At 42.8% G+C, this 18,751-nt stretch overlaps 1 protein-coding gene across 2 annotated transcripts; it reads right to left on the bottom strand.

The window, feature by feature from the left end:
- Window positions 1-2,530: 2,530 nt before the first annotated feature.
- DESI2 (desumoylating isopeptidase 2) lies at window positions 2,531-17,603 on the bottom strand. Of its 2 annotated transcripts, XM_050709976.1 has the most exons (6): window positions 17,408-17,561; window positions 10,783-10,855; window positions 8,868-8,961; window positions 8,024-8,165; window positions 5,868-6,126; window positions 2,531-4,813 (listed from the first exon to the last, which is right to left on the bottom strand). In XM_050709976.1, the coding sequence occupies exons 1-5, from the start codon at window positions 17,444-17,446 to the stop codon at window positions 5,893-5,895; spliced, it is 582 nt and encodes a 193-aa protein (XP_050565933.1). In that variant the 5' UTR covers window positions 17,447-17,561; the 3' UTR covers window positions 2,531-4,813; window positions 5,868-5,892. The 2 variants fall into 2 exon arrangements, with proteins under 2 accessions (XP_050565933.1, XP_035418727.1); XM_035562834.2 differs by having other exon boundaries at window positions 2,531-6,126; window positions 17,408-17,603.
- Window positions 17,604-18,751: the final 1,148 nt, after the last annotated feature.

The following is an 18,751-nucleotide window of genomic DNA, read 5'->3' as shown; positions in this document are numbered from 1 at the left end:
CTAACCCACGTTCACCATTGCACTAGAGCACTTACTGGGAGCAGTCTCTTTCTCCTCCCACTCTCTCCTACACTCTGGGGGTTGACCACATTTAGCTAGCGCTCAACCAAACTTGCCTGTGCCCAGCCCAGCAGGGACACAGCTGACACGCACCATTTATCCTGCCATAAAGACAGACCTATATAGGCCGTGCTGGGACCAGACCTGAACCCCACGAAAGGTGCATCCCAAGTCCTGCAATACTTGGGCATCTTGTTTGGGTTTGTATAAAGGTGAAAGGGGTAAGGAGGTAAAAACAAAAAAAAAAAAAAAAAAAAAAGGCTACCTGACAAGGAATCTCAGAGTTGAAACTGTTGAGTTTACTTTGACCAGTCCCCATGGGGCATATGTGAAGTCCCTCTCTTTCAGTTTCTTCAGCTTCTTCCAGAAGATGATGATAGTGATTTCTTCTCTTTCAACCACATGGGGCAAGAAAAAGCACAGCAAGTAATCGTCAAGCACAGCAGGCTCTGTTATGAGGATCACAGGATTAACACACCACTTTGAAAAGAGCAGGAGAGCCACTGGCCACCCACCAATGGCAGGAAGGGCATTAGCCCAGCTCCACCTGGCCGCTGCTGCTGCTCAAAGCCACCCTCTGGTGGCTGAGCAGCAAGGCCAGTGCTGGTGAGAATAACCTCCCTCCCCAGGGAGACTTGGGACAGCTGTAGCCCTCTGCCTTCCCCAAAGCAAATTAAGATTGCACCAGTGCAGGAATCTTGCATTTTGCCATGTGGAACCTGTTTTACTTTGTGATATGCTAATTTTTGTGGACCAAACCATTTGAGAAATAGGGGATTCCTACCATAGTCCACTAGAAAATGGAACTGTGAAGGGGTCAGTTGCTTCCTCAAAGTAGTGCTACAGGATTCCTTGGCAACTTGTTACATTGAAAGGCTCATTCATTTATTTTTATGATCTGATTTAGATCAAACCACAGGACATTAGGCAAATTCAGAAACTATTCAATAACCATTTCTAATGCATTAAGTACTCTGAAGGAAAACATTTATACTAGTGGAGCAATATAATTAAGGGACCTCTAGACGTAAAAAGCTTTACTTAGTGAGAAGCTGTTCCTATAACAAATTTGCAATGTAAACCTTGCATACACAAAGCGAGTTTTAGCAAATGAAATCTCATTTGAGACATTTCTTATTTCTTCAGGAACAGTTCGGTTAAACTCAGCTACTCACCCATTAACAAAAAATGCAGCACGTTTTGTGTACTGAACGCCTTCCCAGAGTGGATAAGCACTCTTGGCCACTGGATGTTGCAGGTGTTTGTCTAGAACAGCAGCACAGGCCATGCTATACAAACACCAACTGCTCCTCACTCAGTTTCAAAATTTCAGAGCAGAAAATCCACAGACAAAACAGATCCTTATATTCACGTCAGCTGAAGAACTCAGTTGGATTTGTCAAGTTTTATTTCAGTAAGTTAAAGCTCCTCAAACTCTCCTGCAACTTTAACCATGATTTGGGTCCAGTAGCAGGTGGACAAAGGAACTGCTGTGTCTCAGCAGCTTCTCCAGCAACTCACATCCTAGCCCATCCTTAGCAGCAGCAACATATGTGGAGACACCAGGCTCAAAGATGTTCCCATCCTGTTAAAATCTGAGCACCCGCTTGCCTTCTGCAGCCTCTTATGAAGTAGAGGCTGTATGTCTCATTAGCCCAGATCTGGCTTTGCTGGCTGGCTCGTTGCGTGGCTGCCCCCTTGCAGCCCTGAGGCTTGTGAGGAGCAGCCAGGAGCCCTGGTGCCCACAGCCTCGAGCAGAGGAATGGCCACAGCCCGCCAGAAGGGTGCAGGGAGCCAGGCTGAGACCCTGCTGCAGACCTGCTCTGAAACAGCTTGGCAGCTTTTTAATTAAACAGCCAGAGGAGTTTCTCCAGCCCATGCCAGTGCTGGGACACACTACCAGGGGCACTGCTGCTGCAGGAGCAGGTGTAGCGCAGGCTGCAGTGGCTTGGGTTGGTGTTGCTCTTAGCACTTTACCGCAGTCTGGGGACCTTTGCTGTGCTGTGCTCGCAGGAAGTGGCAAAACACAGGCTCCACACTAGCTGTCAGTAATTCACGAAATTACCAACAGCTGAGCCATTTAAGGCAGCACTCCGTGTTTGCTTTGGCTGGTGCAAAAACAGATACAGATCTGGGCTCCGGAGCACGTTTGTAGAAGGTGGCACATAATACCGGCAACATGTCCCAAGCATACTCTAAGTGCTTGCATACACCAATAGCTGTGGTTAACACACCAAACATGAAAAAAATTGAATTTAGTCTATTAAAAACTAATGGCTTTTAACAGTGCCTTAAACAAACCGAGCCACCCAAGTCAGAATACAGCCTATAGCTCAAGTAGCTATAGTACAACTATCCAGCGGTTTCATACCTCTGAAAACATCAAAACTACAAGTCAGCTTGCACAGCATTGATAAAACAAGCTACAGGTACAGGAGAGTAAGAAACACAGCCAACTCTCTTTTTTATAAAAGTATTTTTAATAAACTGATGGATTTAAGATGCTAGACAACTTGTTGCCATGTACAGGTAACAAAAGTCAAAATTCTTTGAATTTTATACAAATACTATGTAGTATTGTAAACTTGAATACAAGTTTACCAAAAATGCATCAGTGAATATTCAGCTTGTAACCAACTTCCAACAGTGAAAATTATCATGTATCAATAGTGATCAGAATTGCATTGCAAATTTTAGAAGTAATGCAAGTATATTTTTACCAAGCCACTCTGAAGTTACTGGTGCACACTGACAGTACATTGGATTTTTTTGGCTTGCTGAACAGAAAATGGCATTTAAATAAAACAACCGAGTTAAAGAATACACTACGTATCAAAAGTATTATCTTACAGAAAACCAAACAACAATGAGAAAGTAAACAGAGCAGAACCCTGAAGTAGTGAATTATTTTTCTACCCGTTTTGATGGAAAAGACTCCACAGGTGTCCAGCTTTCTCACAGCATTTTGGAGTGTCCTAGTCCTAGCACAGTGTGGTTGTTAGTAGACTAAAGTAATCCCTGCTTGGCAGTAATGCTGGTGAAAGGTAACTTGTTCTATTGCTAACAAATCGGAGTAACCACTGGCAGGGTGACTTCTTGTAGGCATCCAGCAGAGGCTGAGTTCACAGCACATGGTTGAAGTTACAGTACCACTTGCTTCGATGCAATATCCAACAGCCTTCAGGGTTCACGTGTCAGTTTCCTCACAGGATTTACAAATGGATGGTATTTAAACAAAAAAAAATGGAGCATAAGACAGTATTTTCACCTGTACAGCTACCAATAAAATGAACGTTTTTGTTACAAACTTTCCAGTCTGCTCTATAAAAAATATTCTTAGTTTTACTTCTAAATAAAAACTGTGCTGTGATCTGTCGCTTTCTTGCATTGTACATGCTGTAACTGTGTGGGTTAATGAAGGTGTAGAGATTTGTGACCTAGAGCTCTGGATATATTAGAAGCCTAAAAAGCTGGTTTTGGTACATAAAAGTTAGGTAGCAATGAAAATTCATTCTATTTATTTTTCCTAAAGCCTAGGAAGAGCTACAGTACATTGCTAGATCAGTGGCCTCAACCCTGAGCTGAAATAAAGGACCTGCCTTGACCAAGAGACTTAGTCACATTCCTACCACAGCTGCACAGGAGAGACAAAACTTATCTATGGTCTGTCACCTTCGCTGTAAGTAGTGTGATCTTTCCTTCTCTAATGCTTGAGAGTTGACTGGAGACCACCATGTTCATTTTCACAACAGGAAAAAAAAGAACTCAAATTCAGAGATTCAAGTTTAAAGAAAAAACAATCAGGGAGAGTCAGTATGTCCAACTTCTGGAGACCAAATAGATATTGTGATAGACTTGTCAGTCTTAAGCATTTCCCACTTGGTAGAAGAGATTATAAGAACATGTACCAAAGCACAGTTAGCAAGACTTCTACCATTATCCCACTCTTTCAAGAAAAAAGTAGCACTTGATTTTTGTCCACCCCCCCCCCCCCCCCCCCAGAACTGAACATTAGCATTTCCTTCTGTCACTACAATGTACCACAGATCAGTGAAAGCTTCAACCGTCTTACAAATGATGCAGCCCAAAGGCTAGCAGAAAGACTTCTTGCTCATTTCTAACATGAATTGGAGTTGGCCATCATATGAATTCTTACTAGAATATAACCTACTGCACCTTCCTGAAGGGTTCAACGGCACTGACTACGCTTAGCTAGGAGAGTACATAACATTAAGCATTCTTGCCTCATAAGAGGATTTTTTTCCCCCTTTTAAGTAACAGAAACTATAGAGTCAGTATTTCACTTAACGAAAAATTAAACCCAGCAACAAATCAAAACCAAAGCTCGTAAAAGTCATTTATACTTCTAGTAATGCACACTTCTTTGAGAGCTGATCAGTTTACAGATGTTTTTGTTAGTTTAAGGCAGCAAGTCTTACAAAATACACAAGCTCACCTCCCTCATGTTTGTGCTACTGTATCCTTATGGGCACAATAGAACCTCACTAATTTACACTAATAACTGGAAGAACCATTAATTCTCTTGGTAAGTGAACAAGAATAAGGCATTCCATTATATATTCTGATCACTAATTATAATTCAGCTCTAATTATAATCTACCAGCAAACATACTTCTGTATTTTAGAAAATAGCATCTCTTACCTTCAGATATAATTATGTGTGCAGATTAGTGGGTTCTGCTGTGTAAACACGCAGGTGCATAAGCAATTTTCAGGTTTTTCTTCATTACATCTGACAAGAAAGTTAATGCCACAGACAGAAACCGCGGGAAAATAAATTAGGATTTCTCTATAATTTGTGCGAATCTGCACGACTGGGCAGTAATATATAAAGTAAAAAAAAAACACTAATGTTCACAAACTCAAATGAAGCAAAAATCAGCAGCAGAAAGCAAGGCCATTCCCCAACCATAAATGGCTTGTATTACACTGTTCAAACTACATGAAGGAAAAAAAAAAAAAGAATACAAGTACTAACTTTTATATACAAGTTTTAAATCAAGTAAAGCAAACAGCAAAAAAAAAGTTGTTGATGCTTTCAACAGGTGATATTTACATGTCTAAATCCTGGCTGAAGTAGACTGTAAATACAGACGGAAGTTACGATGCAAACTACATGGCTAAGTTAAAAAAAAAAAACATTAGGGATCAATGTGCAGTGTAATGAGATAGAAATTTCCCTTCATATGTGCAAAAATCCACAGTTTCGTTAATGTAGAGGTCATACTTCTTCAGTAAGAGATCTTAGACAAAATCAGTCTCCCTACATCCTGGAATCTACCTGTTTACATCAGCCACTTTAAGTGTACAGTACCCTGTTCGCATATATAGTATTCAGCAGTTTCTACATTTCTCAGAAATTTAAACTTCACCTGCCTTAAATCTTGAAAACAAAGGGGAGAGTCCATCCAGGGCATAATACTACTGCCTTTGAATTATACCAACAGTTAATAAAACACGTATTCTCTCTTCTTCCATGGTGGCAGGAGTCCTTACAGGACTTGTAAACAGTAGTACACCATACTGTAAACAAATAATTTAAGTTCTGCTTTATACAAGATGTTCGGTTAACTCAGGTCTATCAAACAGGTGAAAATGAAAAGGGTGGCTTCACATAAAATCCTTCCCTTTCCTCCCAGCAATTCTTTTCACTACATAAATAATCCTGAGCTGAAACAGGGGCTGATGAGAGCCGTTTTTGCATATAAAAACAGTGTTCTAGAGTCAGCTCTCATGTTCTGTCAGGAAGTCAGTTGCTGGAGAGATTAAACTGAAATATTTCAAACCATTGTAACTTTGGAGGAGGAGGACTTATAATTTGGTGTGACGTCCAGTTCTAGACCCAGATGCTGAGCTTGCCAAGGAAGCTGATGCTGCTGCATCCTCAGCTTCCTCCAGTTCCTCGTGTAGCTCCTGGCTAACACTAGATTGGAGGGCTGCAGGAGTTAGCCATTCCTTCGGCAGGCAGCTCTGGAGAAACGGTATACAAGAGCTGAAGTAGGCAAGACGATTCACCCATCGTGGAATCTCTTTTCCACACAGAATCTAGGGCGAGAGGGGAAGGAAAGGATTAACTTGTCTTCTTGGTTCAGCAGTAACAAAGCTACATTACTGTAAAGAGAAAGCAAAGGCTGCAGCAGTCTTAGATTTATGCATCACAACCACCACTCAGGAAGCACTCAGCTGCACTAAGACAACTTGCTCCATCAGTAAAAGCACCAACCCAATTTGCAGAGACTCGTTTTCCACTTTAAGTCTGACATGTGGTCCTGCTTTTTTTCTGAGGGGTAGAACGTGGGGGCTGTATTTTTATTTTGAGTCCTGAAAAGCCCAACTACCTTGATCTTTTTGAATAGTTTCTATAAGAGGCACAGAAATGAGTTAAGGTTTATTTTGTATTCACAGACAATTCTTCAGAAACAGCAACTGAAGGAGAAAGCTCACTATTACAGACGTGCACCCTGAAATCAAGCAGTCAAAAAGACAGTGCTAATATTACAGCTACGTGGAGTTACACACACAACCGAGGATATTTACTATGATGGCCTCTGATGACTTTGGAAAAGAAATCACTATCTCACACCACGCAGGCTGCTAAGATCACTAGAACAAGAGAAGCAATATAATACAAAGCTAGTTTCAACCCCTCAAAAATATATAAATTTGCATTAAATGTTTGTTTTTACTACACAGCAGTCATTAAATGTTTTCATTGTCACTATTCAGGGAGTGACCTATTTTATTTAACTGCCTCCATGTTCACTTCGAGCATTACTTATTCCAATGCAAATCTGGACAAAATCACAGCTAACACGAATGTTACTCTGCTATAACTGAATAGCATTTTATTTGTAATTATATCCCTGGTTTTTAGGCAGCTTGAACACTAAATAGGACATGAGATAAAACATAAACGACATGATCATGCAGTTCAAGAGTATGGAAAATGCCTGGCCATATTGGGCAGATGTCACGCCAACTGCAGCTTCATCAGTGGGCCACCCTAGTTATTTGTACCAGTGCTGCACACCAATCACCCATCTCAAAATTTTCCAGCAGCAGTGGAAGATCAGACTACACAAAGCAAAGGCTATACAGTAAGCATGCCATTAACTGTTCCTTTTTTTTTTTTCTCCTCTTTCTCCAGAATAGTTAAGTTTTATGGAAGTTAGCCATGGAAAACAAAGCCATCCCTTTTTCGGAAGGCCTCAATGACCATTAGAATAAATTCTGACAAGCACAGGTTAGCAACTACTAATGAAAACACAAGTGCCATTCCCCTCTTCCTGGGTTATTTGTTTCTCACCCCTCCTCTTGTGTTGGTACAAGCACGTGAGTGATCAGGCACTCAATCCTATTGGCAAACTGGTAAGGTTAAAATAAAGCTGAGAGGGAAAAGCAAAGCCCATTCAGTTCCACAACCAGATACTTTTGCACGCCCACACAGTACATGACCAGGACACAGGTGCTGGCAGAGGGATAACTTGACAAAAGCCTCTCAAACAGCAGATTCATCTATGAAATTTCAATGCTTTTGTTATTCTTTAATAGCACATCGTAACTTTAGAAATTATTGTCAGTGTGAGGGCTCTGTGAGGGAACACTGGTAAAAACAGCATGTGGGTCTGTCTCCTGTAGTGATCTGTGAAGAATCTGAAAAGGTCCTGCAATCCTGTTAATACCTGCTTTACTAGGTCTCTCAATTAGGAACGCCTCCCCCCCTTCTGGAACTCAAACTACATGTAACAACGTTTAGCATTTTTGGCAGCATAATCTTGCATTTTGGACATAAGCCCAAAAATCTGAAGAAATGGTGACATTTACCCAAGGTAACAAAGATAAGACACTGGAAATTATGCCAGACAATCCAAAGGACAGGAAGGAGATGATGCTCTGTAGCCACCTGGGATGCACCTTTCTATAGACCCTCGTGTTTGTTTACCTCAGATAAAGCTGAAGAAAAGTGATTGCAGTTTTTGTGCATTAGGTGATAAGCATTTCCTTTGAATTCTTTTCCAAGCTCTTCTACTATTTTTTCTATGTCATCTTCCATAAAGTCAGTACTGCCTAGAACCACAGCCTCTCTAGAAAGAGAAACAGAGAGATTAGAAGATGATCAGGCTTCCATAAAATAAGTAGGTAACTGTTCTCAAAATGCTCAAAAATTACCCTACTGCAGGTGGGGAAATCTTTCTGCCCTCCTAGAATAATATACTTTTTTCCCCTATTGCATTTTACAGCACCACTTCCATCTTACATGAGGTTATTTTCTTGCTGACTGCCCACCTGTATTTCACTTAAGTTCTCTGCAACTTAACTCACAGAAGTGCAGGCTGCAATTTTCCCCTCTTCTCCAAAGGATATTGTTTATCTGAGACAGCTGGGAATAGGTAAGAGTTTGTAATGCAAGGAAAGTCAAGACAACCACACTGAGAAACCAGAAAAAAAAGACATGGATACCTTGAAAAGCAACACCTTCACCTTTGTATAAAAATTTCACTACCTTGAAAAAGTTACCCCACTGTATATATGGTAGCAGTAATAAAAAGCTAGCTACAAGTCCACATGCTTTAAGCACAGTTAAGTAATTTAATGGTATGCTCAAAATAATTTTTTTTTGCTGTCATCACCTTTTCCCATTTTTCAAAGAAAAGAAAACACACCATTATCTCACAAAGTCAGAAATTCTTGGGTACCATTTAACACACCTATCCTTAAAAATACATTCAACAAGCTGTCTTTTTAACATACCCTCTCAAAAACAAGAAAATATATATTTTTCTTACTTAAATTTAAACGTTTCTCCTAGCTCAGAAGCATTTCCTGGTGAAATTTCAAATATTCCAGAAAAAGGGTATGGATGACCACCATAGGCAAATTCTGAAAAAGAAAGCTCAGATTAAAAAAACAACAACATAAAATGACAGTAAAGAACAACAGACCTCATCAACTGGTATATCAATTGCAAGGATCTTCTAGTCGATGAGAACTTCACAAGGATCTAAACCTAGAAACCAAGGCAACAAATGCAAAGAGCTGGCAAATAATAGTTTTATTAACTTCGAAGTCAACTTAAGTGAAAATTGACAAAAAGCTTCCTATATTAGCATACAGGCTTAATTAATAAGCGTATATAACTGGTAGGATTTTCAATTTAACTTTTAAATCTTCACTTATACAATGAAAACAATGTTTTTTACATGCGCTTACCTCCGAAGTCTACTTAAATATTCACAGATTAGGGATTCAAAGTACAGCATCCTCAAAGGTCTGATGGTATGCTACAGCAATACGCATTGCCAACTAGTATTGGCCTAAAACGTTTGAGTTTCTTGATATGCAAGAGTTAGACTATCCTGTGTTCTTCTCTAAGAAGAAAGTAAACCAGTGCACAGATCTGAAGTCTGCACGTAACATCTGCTGGCATAAGCCCTTACAGTTCATGAAGGTATCAGTGTGCTTTAACTTCCTTCTGCGTCTGTAAGATAACACACCACACCACACCCAGGGTATAATAAAAAGCTTTAAGCATGACTTCACACTTCCTTTCCTAAAAACTTGAAATACATCATCCAAGTCTAGCATTCAGCTTTGTGGATAACCTTTTTTTACAACAGGTTAATAAATAAAGTTTGAGGTACTGTGAAAAATGCAAGTCATTGTTCTAGCAGGGGCACGACCTAATATGAGAAAGCTGTTACAAGCTGTACAGGAAGGGAGACGTGGATTTGGCACAGCTCAAGGACTGGGTTTCATGCACAACACTACTAGGAGTCAGGCCTTTCTGGTTTGAATTCGAAGAAATTCAAAAAAGTTTTTAACGGTAAGCATTGTATTTCATCAGCTCTCCATTCCTCTGATAACACTTGCAAACCCAGTTACAACGCTACTATTATGGTAGCTGCAACACCTACAGCTTAAGATACTTTGCACAACGGGGTCTTTGGATCAGCTCACCACCTCTGTTGCTTCTCCTCAACTCCAAACACATTCCAAAAAAAAAACCAAAAAAGAACTCAAGTATATGTAAATATATATTTAATCAGACTACTTTTAGCAACACCATCACCTGAGAGAGTGGTTTTACTGCTAGGCATGAACACCTCAGACCTGAGCTTGCACCCCTTCTGGTCACGACTGGAATTGAAAGTGACCTACGTAAATCAGGAAGCTGCCTCCCAGAGTACAACCCACTGGGCAAAACCAGAACATATTGCTCTATTTATCAGCAGTGTATCTTTTGTAAATAAACAGTATGCATGAGATACCTTTTAAATAAACTCTCCTTAAAACAAACAAATCTACCAATAAGAAATGGACCGCAACAGATCAGTCTCTATAGTTAAAAATTAACTCCTTGCACAAGTGCTGGCAGAATACTAAAAAACATGATCCATCATGCTTATGTGAAGCATACATTTGTTTTACCAACAGGCATTTCTAAACCCAAGACAAATATTGCTCTTTCTATTGGAAAAAAATGTACATTTTTTCATAGTTACATAGCTTTATATAAGAATACAAGATGACTACCAGATTATTGATAAGTGTTTTTTTTTCCCCAGAGGCAAAAGAGATGAGAACTTGAAAACAACAGGTTTCAGCAGCCAGACTTCCCTCACTACCCAAAACCCATTTTTGTTTGAATAATACTGTTACTTAGACAAACAAAAGAGTAAATGATGGTTTTCTTGTACATACCTCGGCCATACACCTCTATACCTGAATGGAATACTCCAATTCCAAGGGAAGAAGTATACTCATTCATCCAATACTGAAAAGAAAGAAGAACAAAAAGGCTGTAGTTAGTTTACAATACAGATTTGTCTTCTCACAGCACATCAAAAGCACAAAAGCCAACCACAAAACAAAACTGCATGACCCATTTTTTTTTTTTTTTAAACAGGAACAGAACATGCTATTAAAATTCCCCAACTATACGCAGTCAATTAATTCCATTAGGTTTTACTCGATGTTTTAGTGCTGTCACTGCCTGTCAACCAAGGAGACCATATTTGGGAGAAATCCAAATCAACTTTCTTTATTTGTCAACAATTTAAAGCTTACAAAAGTTTTCCACTAGTTGAATATATACTGGAATCAACTACAATAATTTTGCAGGAGCACTTTTTTTTTTTTGAAAGAACATCAAAATGTAGGACTAACATACACACACCAATTGTCACTTAGAGCAATGACCGTTTTTGCTTATGACCAGATGATGACAAGACGCTCAGAGATATTTAAGATGAAACTACCTTGTATTACGTCTTTGAATACTCAACTGGTAATCACCGTACAATAGCCTAAACTCTCAGACTCCTGATGTATCTGTCTCCATACATCAGGTGCAAGACCTTTGCATACATCTAGTATGTGTTTCTAGCGTATCACTTCTATGATAAAAAACAGATTACAGCTGTATTTCAAAGTTATCACTTCCTGGGTTCTTTTAATTCTAACACATAAACCACACTCCCCCAAAAAAAAGGAAAAGGAAAGAAAAAATTCCTTGGCACTATTTTCTATTTAAAAAGTAGCAGCAGTGAGTGCCTATCAGGAGTTAACAATTATCCTCAACACCATAAAGGCATACAGTTTGAAAAAATAAAAACCTCAAGGTTACTGACTTTCCTTGGCTGTATCACCACCTTCAAAATATCAGCCTCCGAGGAGCAAAAAAATTCTGAGTGAAACAATTTCAAGAGGAACCTCAAACAAAGACTTCAAAGAAAAAAGTCTAGGCAGTGTTCTTAAAGCTGAAATTGACTAGCAAAAAAACCTCTGAAAAATACATGAAAAACATTATTTTGTCAATTACTCCAGTAGTGGGAACTTTCCTCCCAGGTCACCCAGACCTGAAGCACACCGCGCAAGGCTCTGCAAAGCAGACTTCAAAGAGTCAGCTGGCAGTCAGGATACAGACTGAGGCAGCATCCTCAGCAAGTTATTACTTGTTTCGTAAACAGGAAGGAGAAAAATCCATCTTATTTGCACAAACTGTTGACACAGTAAGCGCTTTCTGATGTGAAGTCACTATTAAAACATCACAACTGATGATACAAATGTAAAAGGTTACAGATGTCACACTGTTGATGTGTACTAACTGGGGTTGGTACATTAATTCACAGACATTTTAGTCATCCTGGCATTTAACATGCAGTTGGAGAAAAAGCCATTTTTCCTCCAGTGAGGAGCATTCTCACTAAGTTTTGGATTGAAAAGCTGTTCATGAAAATAAAAGGAAGTTAAATGGCAAAAAGAGCAAGTCAGGCCAAATGTTACAAGTTTTCAGGCATCAGAAATGGATGCGTTTGGCTTTTACAATCATCCTTATCCTAAGGATTGTCAAAACCTAGAGTAAGTGGTCCCCCAATTTCAGTTACCCGCAGTAGCCAAGCAACAGCACCCCATTTTTTCCAGCCTAAACTTCACAACAGTGCTGCAGGCACAAGACTTCAATGACTAAGGATTTTATGATCTTGTCTCTAGACATGCCTGTTGTGGGACATCTTGTCAACACGAGTTAGCAGCAGGCAGGTCTTGCTCCTTATGTTTATCGAAAGCTAACAGTCATTGAGATCTGTGGATACAGTTTGCTTAAGAGTGAGCTTCACACTCGGCTTTGTTAACAGATCACTGTGCTAGTGAGCGTGGTACGGATGACTACACGAAACCATCACCTTAATCTGTTTAAAGGCTTCCCAATTCTTTCCTTCCTCTCCCCAGAAGAAAAAGCAGAGTGCTCATCCATATGCATCTAATCAGACTTTTCAAATCAAGCTACCTCCAGAAATACACTGGGTTAGATTTGCTCTGTATAGAAAAATAGAACAGGGAGAACATAAGAACAAGGGATGCAAGGAGAAAGGTAAGACTGCCTAACTAAATGAGTTTGTGAGCATAAAAAATAGGTTCTGCTCATTGAAGTGAAATTAAAATCCACAGGAAAATTCAAGAGATTCTCAAATGTAAATCTGCTTCAGTTCTGAAGCCAGTTTTCCTCGCTGTTCCAGCTCACCATTTCAAAATAGTTTTAGGCTTATCCTTACAATCAGAACTGTTGGAATATTCAACACGTAATTTGTCAGCACAGGGAAAAAGTACACTTGCCTAGAGAGAGTATGTCCAAATCACCATAACCTCAAATGGAGCCAGAGAGGGTCCTTAGTACCGTAGCCCTCCACAGGCCACCCCCTTTGCCAGGGAATTCTGTGTCTGACCCCTGGCCTCCCAGTGACGCCTGCACCACACGCACACCAGACCCGTTACTGACACGCAAGGCTACCGCAGCTCTCTGACAGTGGAACACAAGCGACACGAGACATCCCGTAAGCGCTCCAGTAATAACACTCGTTTGCTACCAGGCAGGAAAAAACAATTATTCACTCCCCTCCCCTCTTACAGCCCTGTGAAATCCAACACAGGACAGGCAGACAACAGGAAAGCGGCTCACCAAGCTGCCTCAGGGATCCCTACAGAGGCAGAGGGGATGGGAAGCTGCCGCAGCGAGGCGTGCAGCAAGTTCAGCGCCATCCCAGCAAGCAGCCCTTATCAGTGGCAGCACTTCAGTACGCGGGGCTCACTAGACTCCAAAAACTGAGCAGTGGTAGCAAATTTAACAAGTGTTAGCAGCTTGAAAGAAGTGCCTACAGCACTCCACTTAACACTTCCAGCAAGAACCGAGTAGGTTAACCGAAGAATTTCAATAAGGCAGAATTACTTTCCCCTAGGAACAGTAATTAGATCTAATTATTACTTAATCTGGATCAGTTATTGGAAGGTGGGTCACATCCTCTCACTGAGCAAAATGCCTTATCTCACTAAAGAAAGGAACACGGGAAAAATGCAGCTTCCAGTATGCTGAATTTGGCTGCAGCTGGCAAGATAACATACAACTTACAAAATAAAGATTGCCCATAAATGACATATATACAGCTCGCTGGTTCAGTAATATGACAAACTCTGGAATCCCAAACTGATCCCAAGGCTACATCCTTGCTTTCATTACACAAAACAGATTCCCTTCATCTAGTTTTGATCTGAATTTTACCACAGTAGAACATGTAAGAGCACAGTCCCACATCCTCAGTATTTTGCAGTCAGTCAGTCCTGTGAAACAGGGATTTGTGTTTAATACTTTTGTTGATACATACATTAGAGAACTATTTTTCTATGTGCGCAATAAAGCCGTTAAAAAAAGTCACTGAAATGAAGAACACATTAATCTCAGTGCTTCAAAAGTATCTTTGTTACACTCTTCAGAGCTTTCATTTATGTTAATACTTTAGATTGTTATAGCTTTACAAGTGAAAAAGAGGATGCTACTTTGGGCACAAAAATGCTAGAATCCTAAAAAAAAAAAAAAGAAAAAGGCAGTTTTACTACATTAAATACTCCAGTTCTCAAAACATAGTAGCTGTTTTCTTATGACCCTTTTTATGATAAAAAGTTTTCAAAGGCATGAACAGAAGCACATAAACATGCCCTTAAGTTTCTTTCCCTCCAGGAAGTTACCACTACAAGAAAGTAAGCTCTCAAGCACAACACACACACCGCTCCTCAGCCTCTGGTTTTATCCCAGGTTTTCTCCTTCTCAAATGCTAAGGGAAGCAGAGGGTACATGCTCTGAAGTGAACCAACTCAGTCCTGTACGGATCTCCAGCAGCCGCGAGGTCACCCATTAGTCTCCTGCACATGTAAGTGGCTGTTTCAGGAACTGAGCTACAGCTAGCACCCAGGTTAACACGAAGCTGTTCCTACAACTGCTGAAGCTGCAGCAGTGTTGATTCTGTCAACACGTGACTAATGTTGTTCTCTCGCTCAAAAAAAAACAAAACAAAACAAAAAAAACAACAACCCCACACTCACCAAAGCCCAACCTCCCCCAAAACACACCTCCAAGTGACGTGAAACGCCAGAAATGAGAGCAGCAAACCTGTGAGTGCCTCAACACACAATTGGTAGCCTTTGATGAACAAACAGAACTTCAGAACAGCTGTAATAAAAGATTTGTCCCTTCTCCCCCTCACACTTAGCGCTCCAAACGATGCATTACCATTGATTTCAGTAGGCTTTCTTCATGCGGTAACAAACGCTATGCAACATGGAAGTCAGGCTTTAGTTTAAGCTCCTGCTTCAAACCAGTTTAAAACGGACTGAGACATAGTTTGTGAAAGAGTTCGAGGCTGTGCACAGACAGTGGCTTTCAGACACAGTCAGAAATTCAGTTTTTCTTTCCAGTCAGAAGGAAATCTGTTTCTCTAGCTGTCAAATAACATAGATGTCATTATAAAACAACAAGCATAGCTGAAGTAGGATAAAGAAATATTTTGCTCAGGCGTCTCAGCTTGCACTACGTATAATTTGTGGTGATGTACAGCTTCGACAAGTACCACAGCTGCAGACCAACGCACAAAAACCCACCCCTGTGTGACCAAACATCCACTAGTAAGCCCGCTTGTTGCTTGCTTCTTTTGGACAGCGAGCGCTGAGACCAGAGGTGGTGGCTTTGCAGACTCCTCTGCTTCTTGCTGCCGGCAGAGCCCTCCCAGTCACAACAGGGCAGCTGTCAGAGCCCTCCGCATGAACTGAGGCTAGTTTTTATGAGCATGACCTTCCTGCTGCTCCCCCTGCTCCTATCAGACTTGCTAGGAGAACTGAATAAACCCACCACCAGACTCAGCCCTAGAAGATACAGCTTCCTGCAAAGATGTCCCAAAAATAAGTGACAAAGCATTGAAGCAGCACTGAAGCCACCCCCCCACCCCCACCCACAAATGCTCTCACAGCGAGAACGGATTTTCTCAAACACCATCACATCACCTTCTAGGCAGGTGTTTACACGTGAGGCCATCTCTTCTGTTAGTTTTCATGGCTGCCTGTAAGCAGGGCCCAAGCAACCCCTGGCACAACCACGCACGCCTCTGCAAGGACACTGGATCTTCCCCGTTCACAAGTCAGAGGTGTGTCAAGCCTCTGACTTTGAAGATAACATCTCGTGTATGAGTCTTGTACAGAGGAAGAAGCAGGGCTTTACTTTCAAGTATTCATAGTTAATATACATAAAAACAGCTCTTTTAACACTAGAAGAGCCCAAAGAAGTCATGCATATCCATGTCATAAAGCACCCATTCTCCTTAAGTCTCCCATAAATAAAGCACGCTGACTTTGTCATAAGGCATCACATATGTGCACAACCAGGTGAGCAAAACCCCGCTTTCTGTCTCTCTGAGGAGTCACAGTGACTGGACTGCTCCTGTCTCCAGTCCTCCCCCCCAATTCTCGGAGAGGAAGAAAAACCAAAGCAGGACTAACAGGTTATGCATGCTGGGGACAGAAGTCAGGCACGGGAGGTGAAACAGGGATTCCTTTGGCAGGGACGTTATTTTCTTCCGCTCCAATACTTACCATAGAAACCAATGACGGGAATCAGACTAGCTGATATCATCTAGCATATAATTTTAGTTTCAAGTGAGACAGCTCCCTGTTAACTGCTGGTAAACACTCAAGCACCTGAGCCTGAGTATTCCCAAGCACAAAGATGCATTTTCTCTCTGCCAGCAATCAGACTCTACGCTACACACCTCTGCCCTTTCAAAACACCAAAAGTTTACTTTATAATGGTGGCAGTAGCAGAAGGAAAGCCTATCCAAAATAAACTAAGTAACACAAACAATGTTGTTACTTGAAGCTAGTTGTTAAATTTTACTGTCCCTGTACCAGTTGACTCAAAACATGGGCAGAGAAGAACTCGTGGTACTTGTTCCACTTCCCAGCGATCGAAAGGCATTAGCGGATAATATTTTCCTAATATTACTTATCCGCGTGGCCTGTGCTGTGCAGGTACTTACACCTCATTTGTTACCATGGCGTTTGAGCAGCTTCCAGCTGAACCCACGACAACACAACAGTTGCCGTCGGTGTCACAGAAAGATTACAGAGAAGGAGAGTTGGAAGGTGAGCTCATAGGACTGCAAACCAGGCTGAAGCAATGCCTTCATTTCTGCCAAGTTTCGCCCATACCAAAGCTGTTCGGGAATTACTGTCTATTAAAAACACGACCCACCGACGGCGCGCCAAGCAACTTTTATCCCTGCAGAGCCAGCGGCCACCCCTAGGCACCGTGCTGCTGGAAGAGGGGCCCGGCGGGACACCCCCGCTGCTTTTAGGGCCGCGAAGGGCAGCGCTTCCCCCGGCACACTCCAAACTTTCGGTGGCAACCCCGCGGGGCGGACCACGGGCACCCACCGGGCCCCTTCCCTCCCTCCCGGGAGCCCCGGGGGGGGTCACCCCTATCGGAGGGGAGCCCCCCGGCGGCGCTCACCATGTCGTAGACGTTGAGGACGACCAGCTGGTTCGCCATCGCCCCGCCGGGCGGCTATCGCGGCGCGGGCACCCCCGGGGGCCGCTTCCTCCTCGTCCTGCCTGTTGCTGCGGGGCGGCGGGGGGCGGCGGGCACCATGGAGCCGCCGCCGCGGAGGGACGGGGACGGCGCCTCGCCCGCGGCCGGCGGCGGGGCCGGGAGCGAGCGGGCGGGCGGGTGGCGGGGGGGGAACGGGAACGGGGAGCGGGCCCCGCCCCGGCGGCGATAAGGGAGCGGGGCGCAGGGGAGGGAGGGGAGAAGGCGGCGGCGGGGCTGCGAGGAGCGAGCTGCGGCGGCCGCCGGGCAGCCCCCTCCGGTGGGCGCAAAATGGAGCCGCTGCGCCCCGCCCCCGCCTTCCGCCGCGGCGGCGGGGACTACAGCTCCCGGCGTGTCCCGCGCACGGGCACCGCCTCCACGCAGGTGTGCGCAGCGTCTCCCGACCCGCCATCTTGTGGCGCTGGGGGCGAGGGAGCGCTGGGGCCGGTGCGGGTGGGGTTCTCAGTAAGAGGAAAGATGTTTTCTGTCCTCCAGCGCCTAACCTGAGGCGCAGATTCCGTTTACAACCATATAAACTACTATATAAAAGGTGCCCTTCACAATAGGATGCCCCCTTGACAAGGAGGTGCTGCAGCAGGGAGGACATACCTCACCCCACTAGCATTCCGGCTCCTGTTACCCTTTCTGGCAGCAGATGTTTAGGTGTTTGCACAGTTTTTTTCCCAGCTAAAAGTCCTCGTTGCTGGTCAGCTGCAGTGCCCCGGGGGGGGGGGGGGGCGGGGGGAAGAGTCCTTTAGCATGCAGAACAGCTCCATTCCCTCCAGTACTACAGAGCAACTGAGGCAGACAGTTACGAAAGCATCATGGAACCATAGAATCATTAAGGTTGGAAAAGACCCCCAAGACCATCTGGTCCAACCATTACCCTACTACCACTGTCACCCATTAAACCATGTCCCTAAGCATGAGGTTCAACCTTTCCTTGAACACCTCCAAGGACAGTGACTCCACCACCTCCCTGGGCAACCTGTCCCAATACCTGACAACCCTTTTTGAGAAGAAATGTCTCCTAATTTCTAACCTAAACCTCCCCTGGGGTAACTTGAGGCCATTCCCTCTTCAGAGAGTGATACTTGGTTAGAGAAAATAGTATTGTTGCAAAAACCAATCAAAGGTTTGGCTGCTGGTTGTCAAATAATTCAAATGCCTAAGAGACTGGTGTATAAACCTCGGGTCCATCTGAGCTGCTGAGTGCTGCTGGCAGTAATCCCTTAGTTGGCCAGTGAAACTGTAAGCCTGTGGACAGGA

The sequence above is a fragment of the Cygnus atratus genome, chromosome 3 (genome assembly GCF_013377495.2).
Source record: "Cygnus atratus isolate AKBS03 ecotype Queensland, Australia chromosome 3, CAtr_DNAZoo_HiC_assembly, whole genome shotgun sequence".
NCBI classification, from domain to species: Eukaryota; Metazoa; Chordata; class Aves; order Anseriformes; family Anatidae; genus Cygnus; species Cygnus atratus.
Note: the sequence above shows the minus strand (reverse complement) of the source record. Positions and strands in the feature narration are given on the sequence as shown.

Excerpts from the sequence above, each read along its gene's own strand:
- DESI2 (XM_035562834.2), bottom strand. The coding sequence starts at position 17,446 with ATGGCGAACCAGCTGGTCGTCCTCAACGTCTACGACATG. Across the intron at positions 8,962-10,782 it reads TATAGAGGTGTATGGCCGAG|AATTTGCCTATGGTGGTCAT; the intron begins GTATGTACAAGA and ends TTTCTTTTTCAG. Across the intron at positions 6,127-8,023 it reads TTTCTTCAGCTTTATCTGAG|ATTCTGTGTGGAAAAGAGAT; the intron begins GTAAACAAACAC and ends CTCTCGCCCTAG.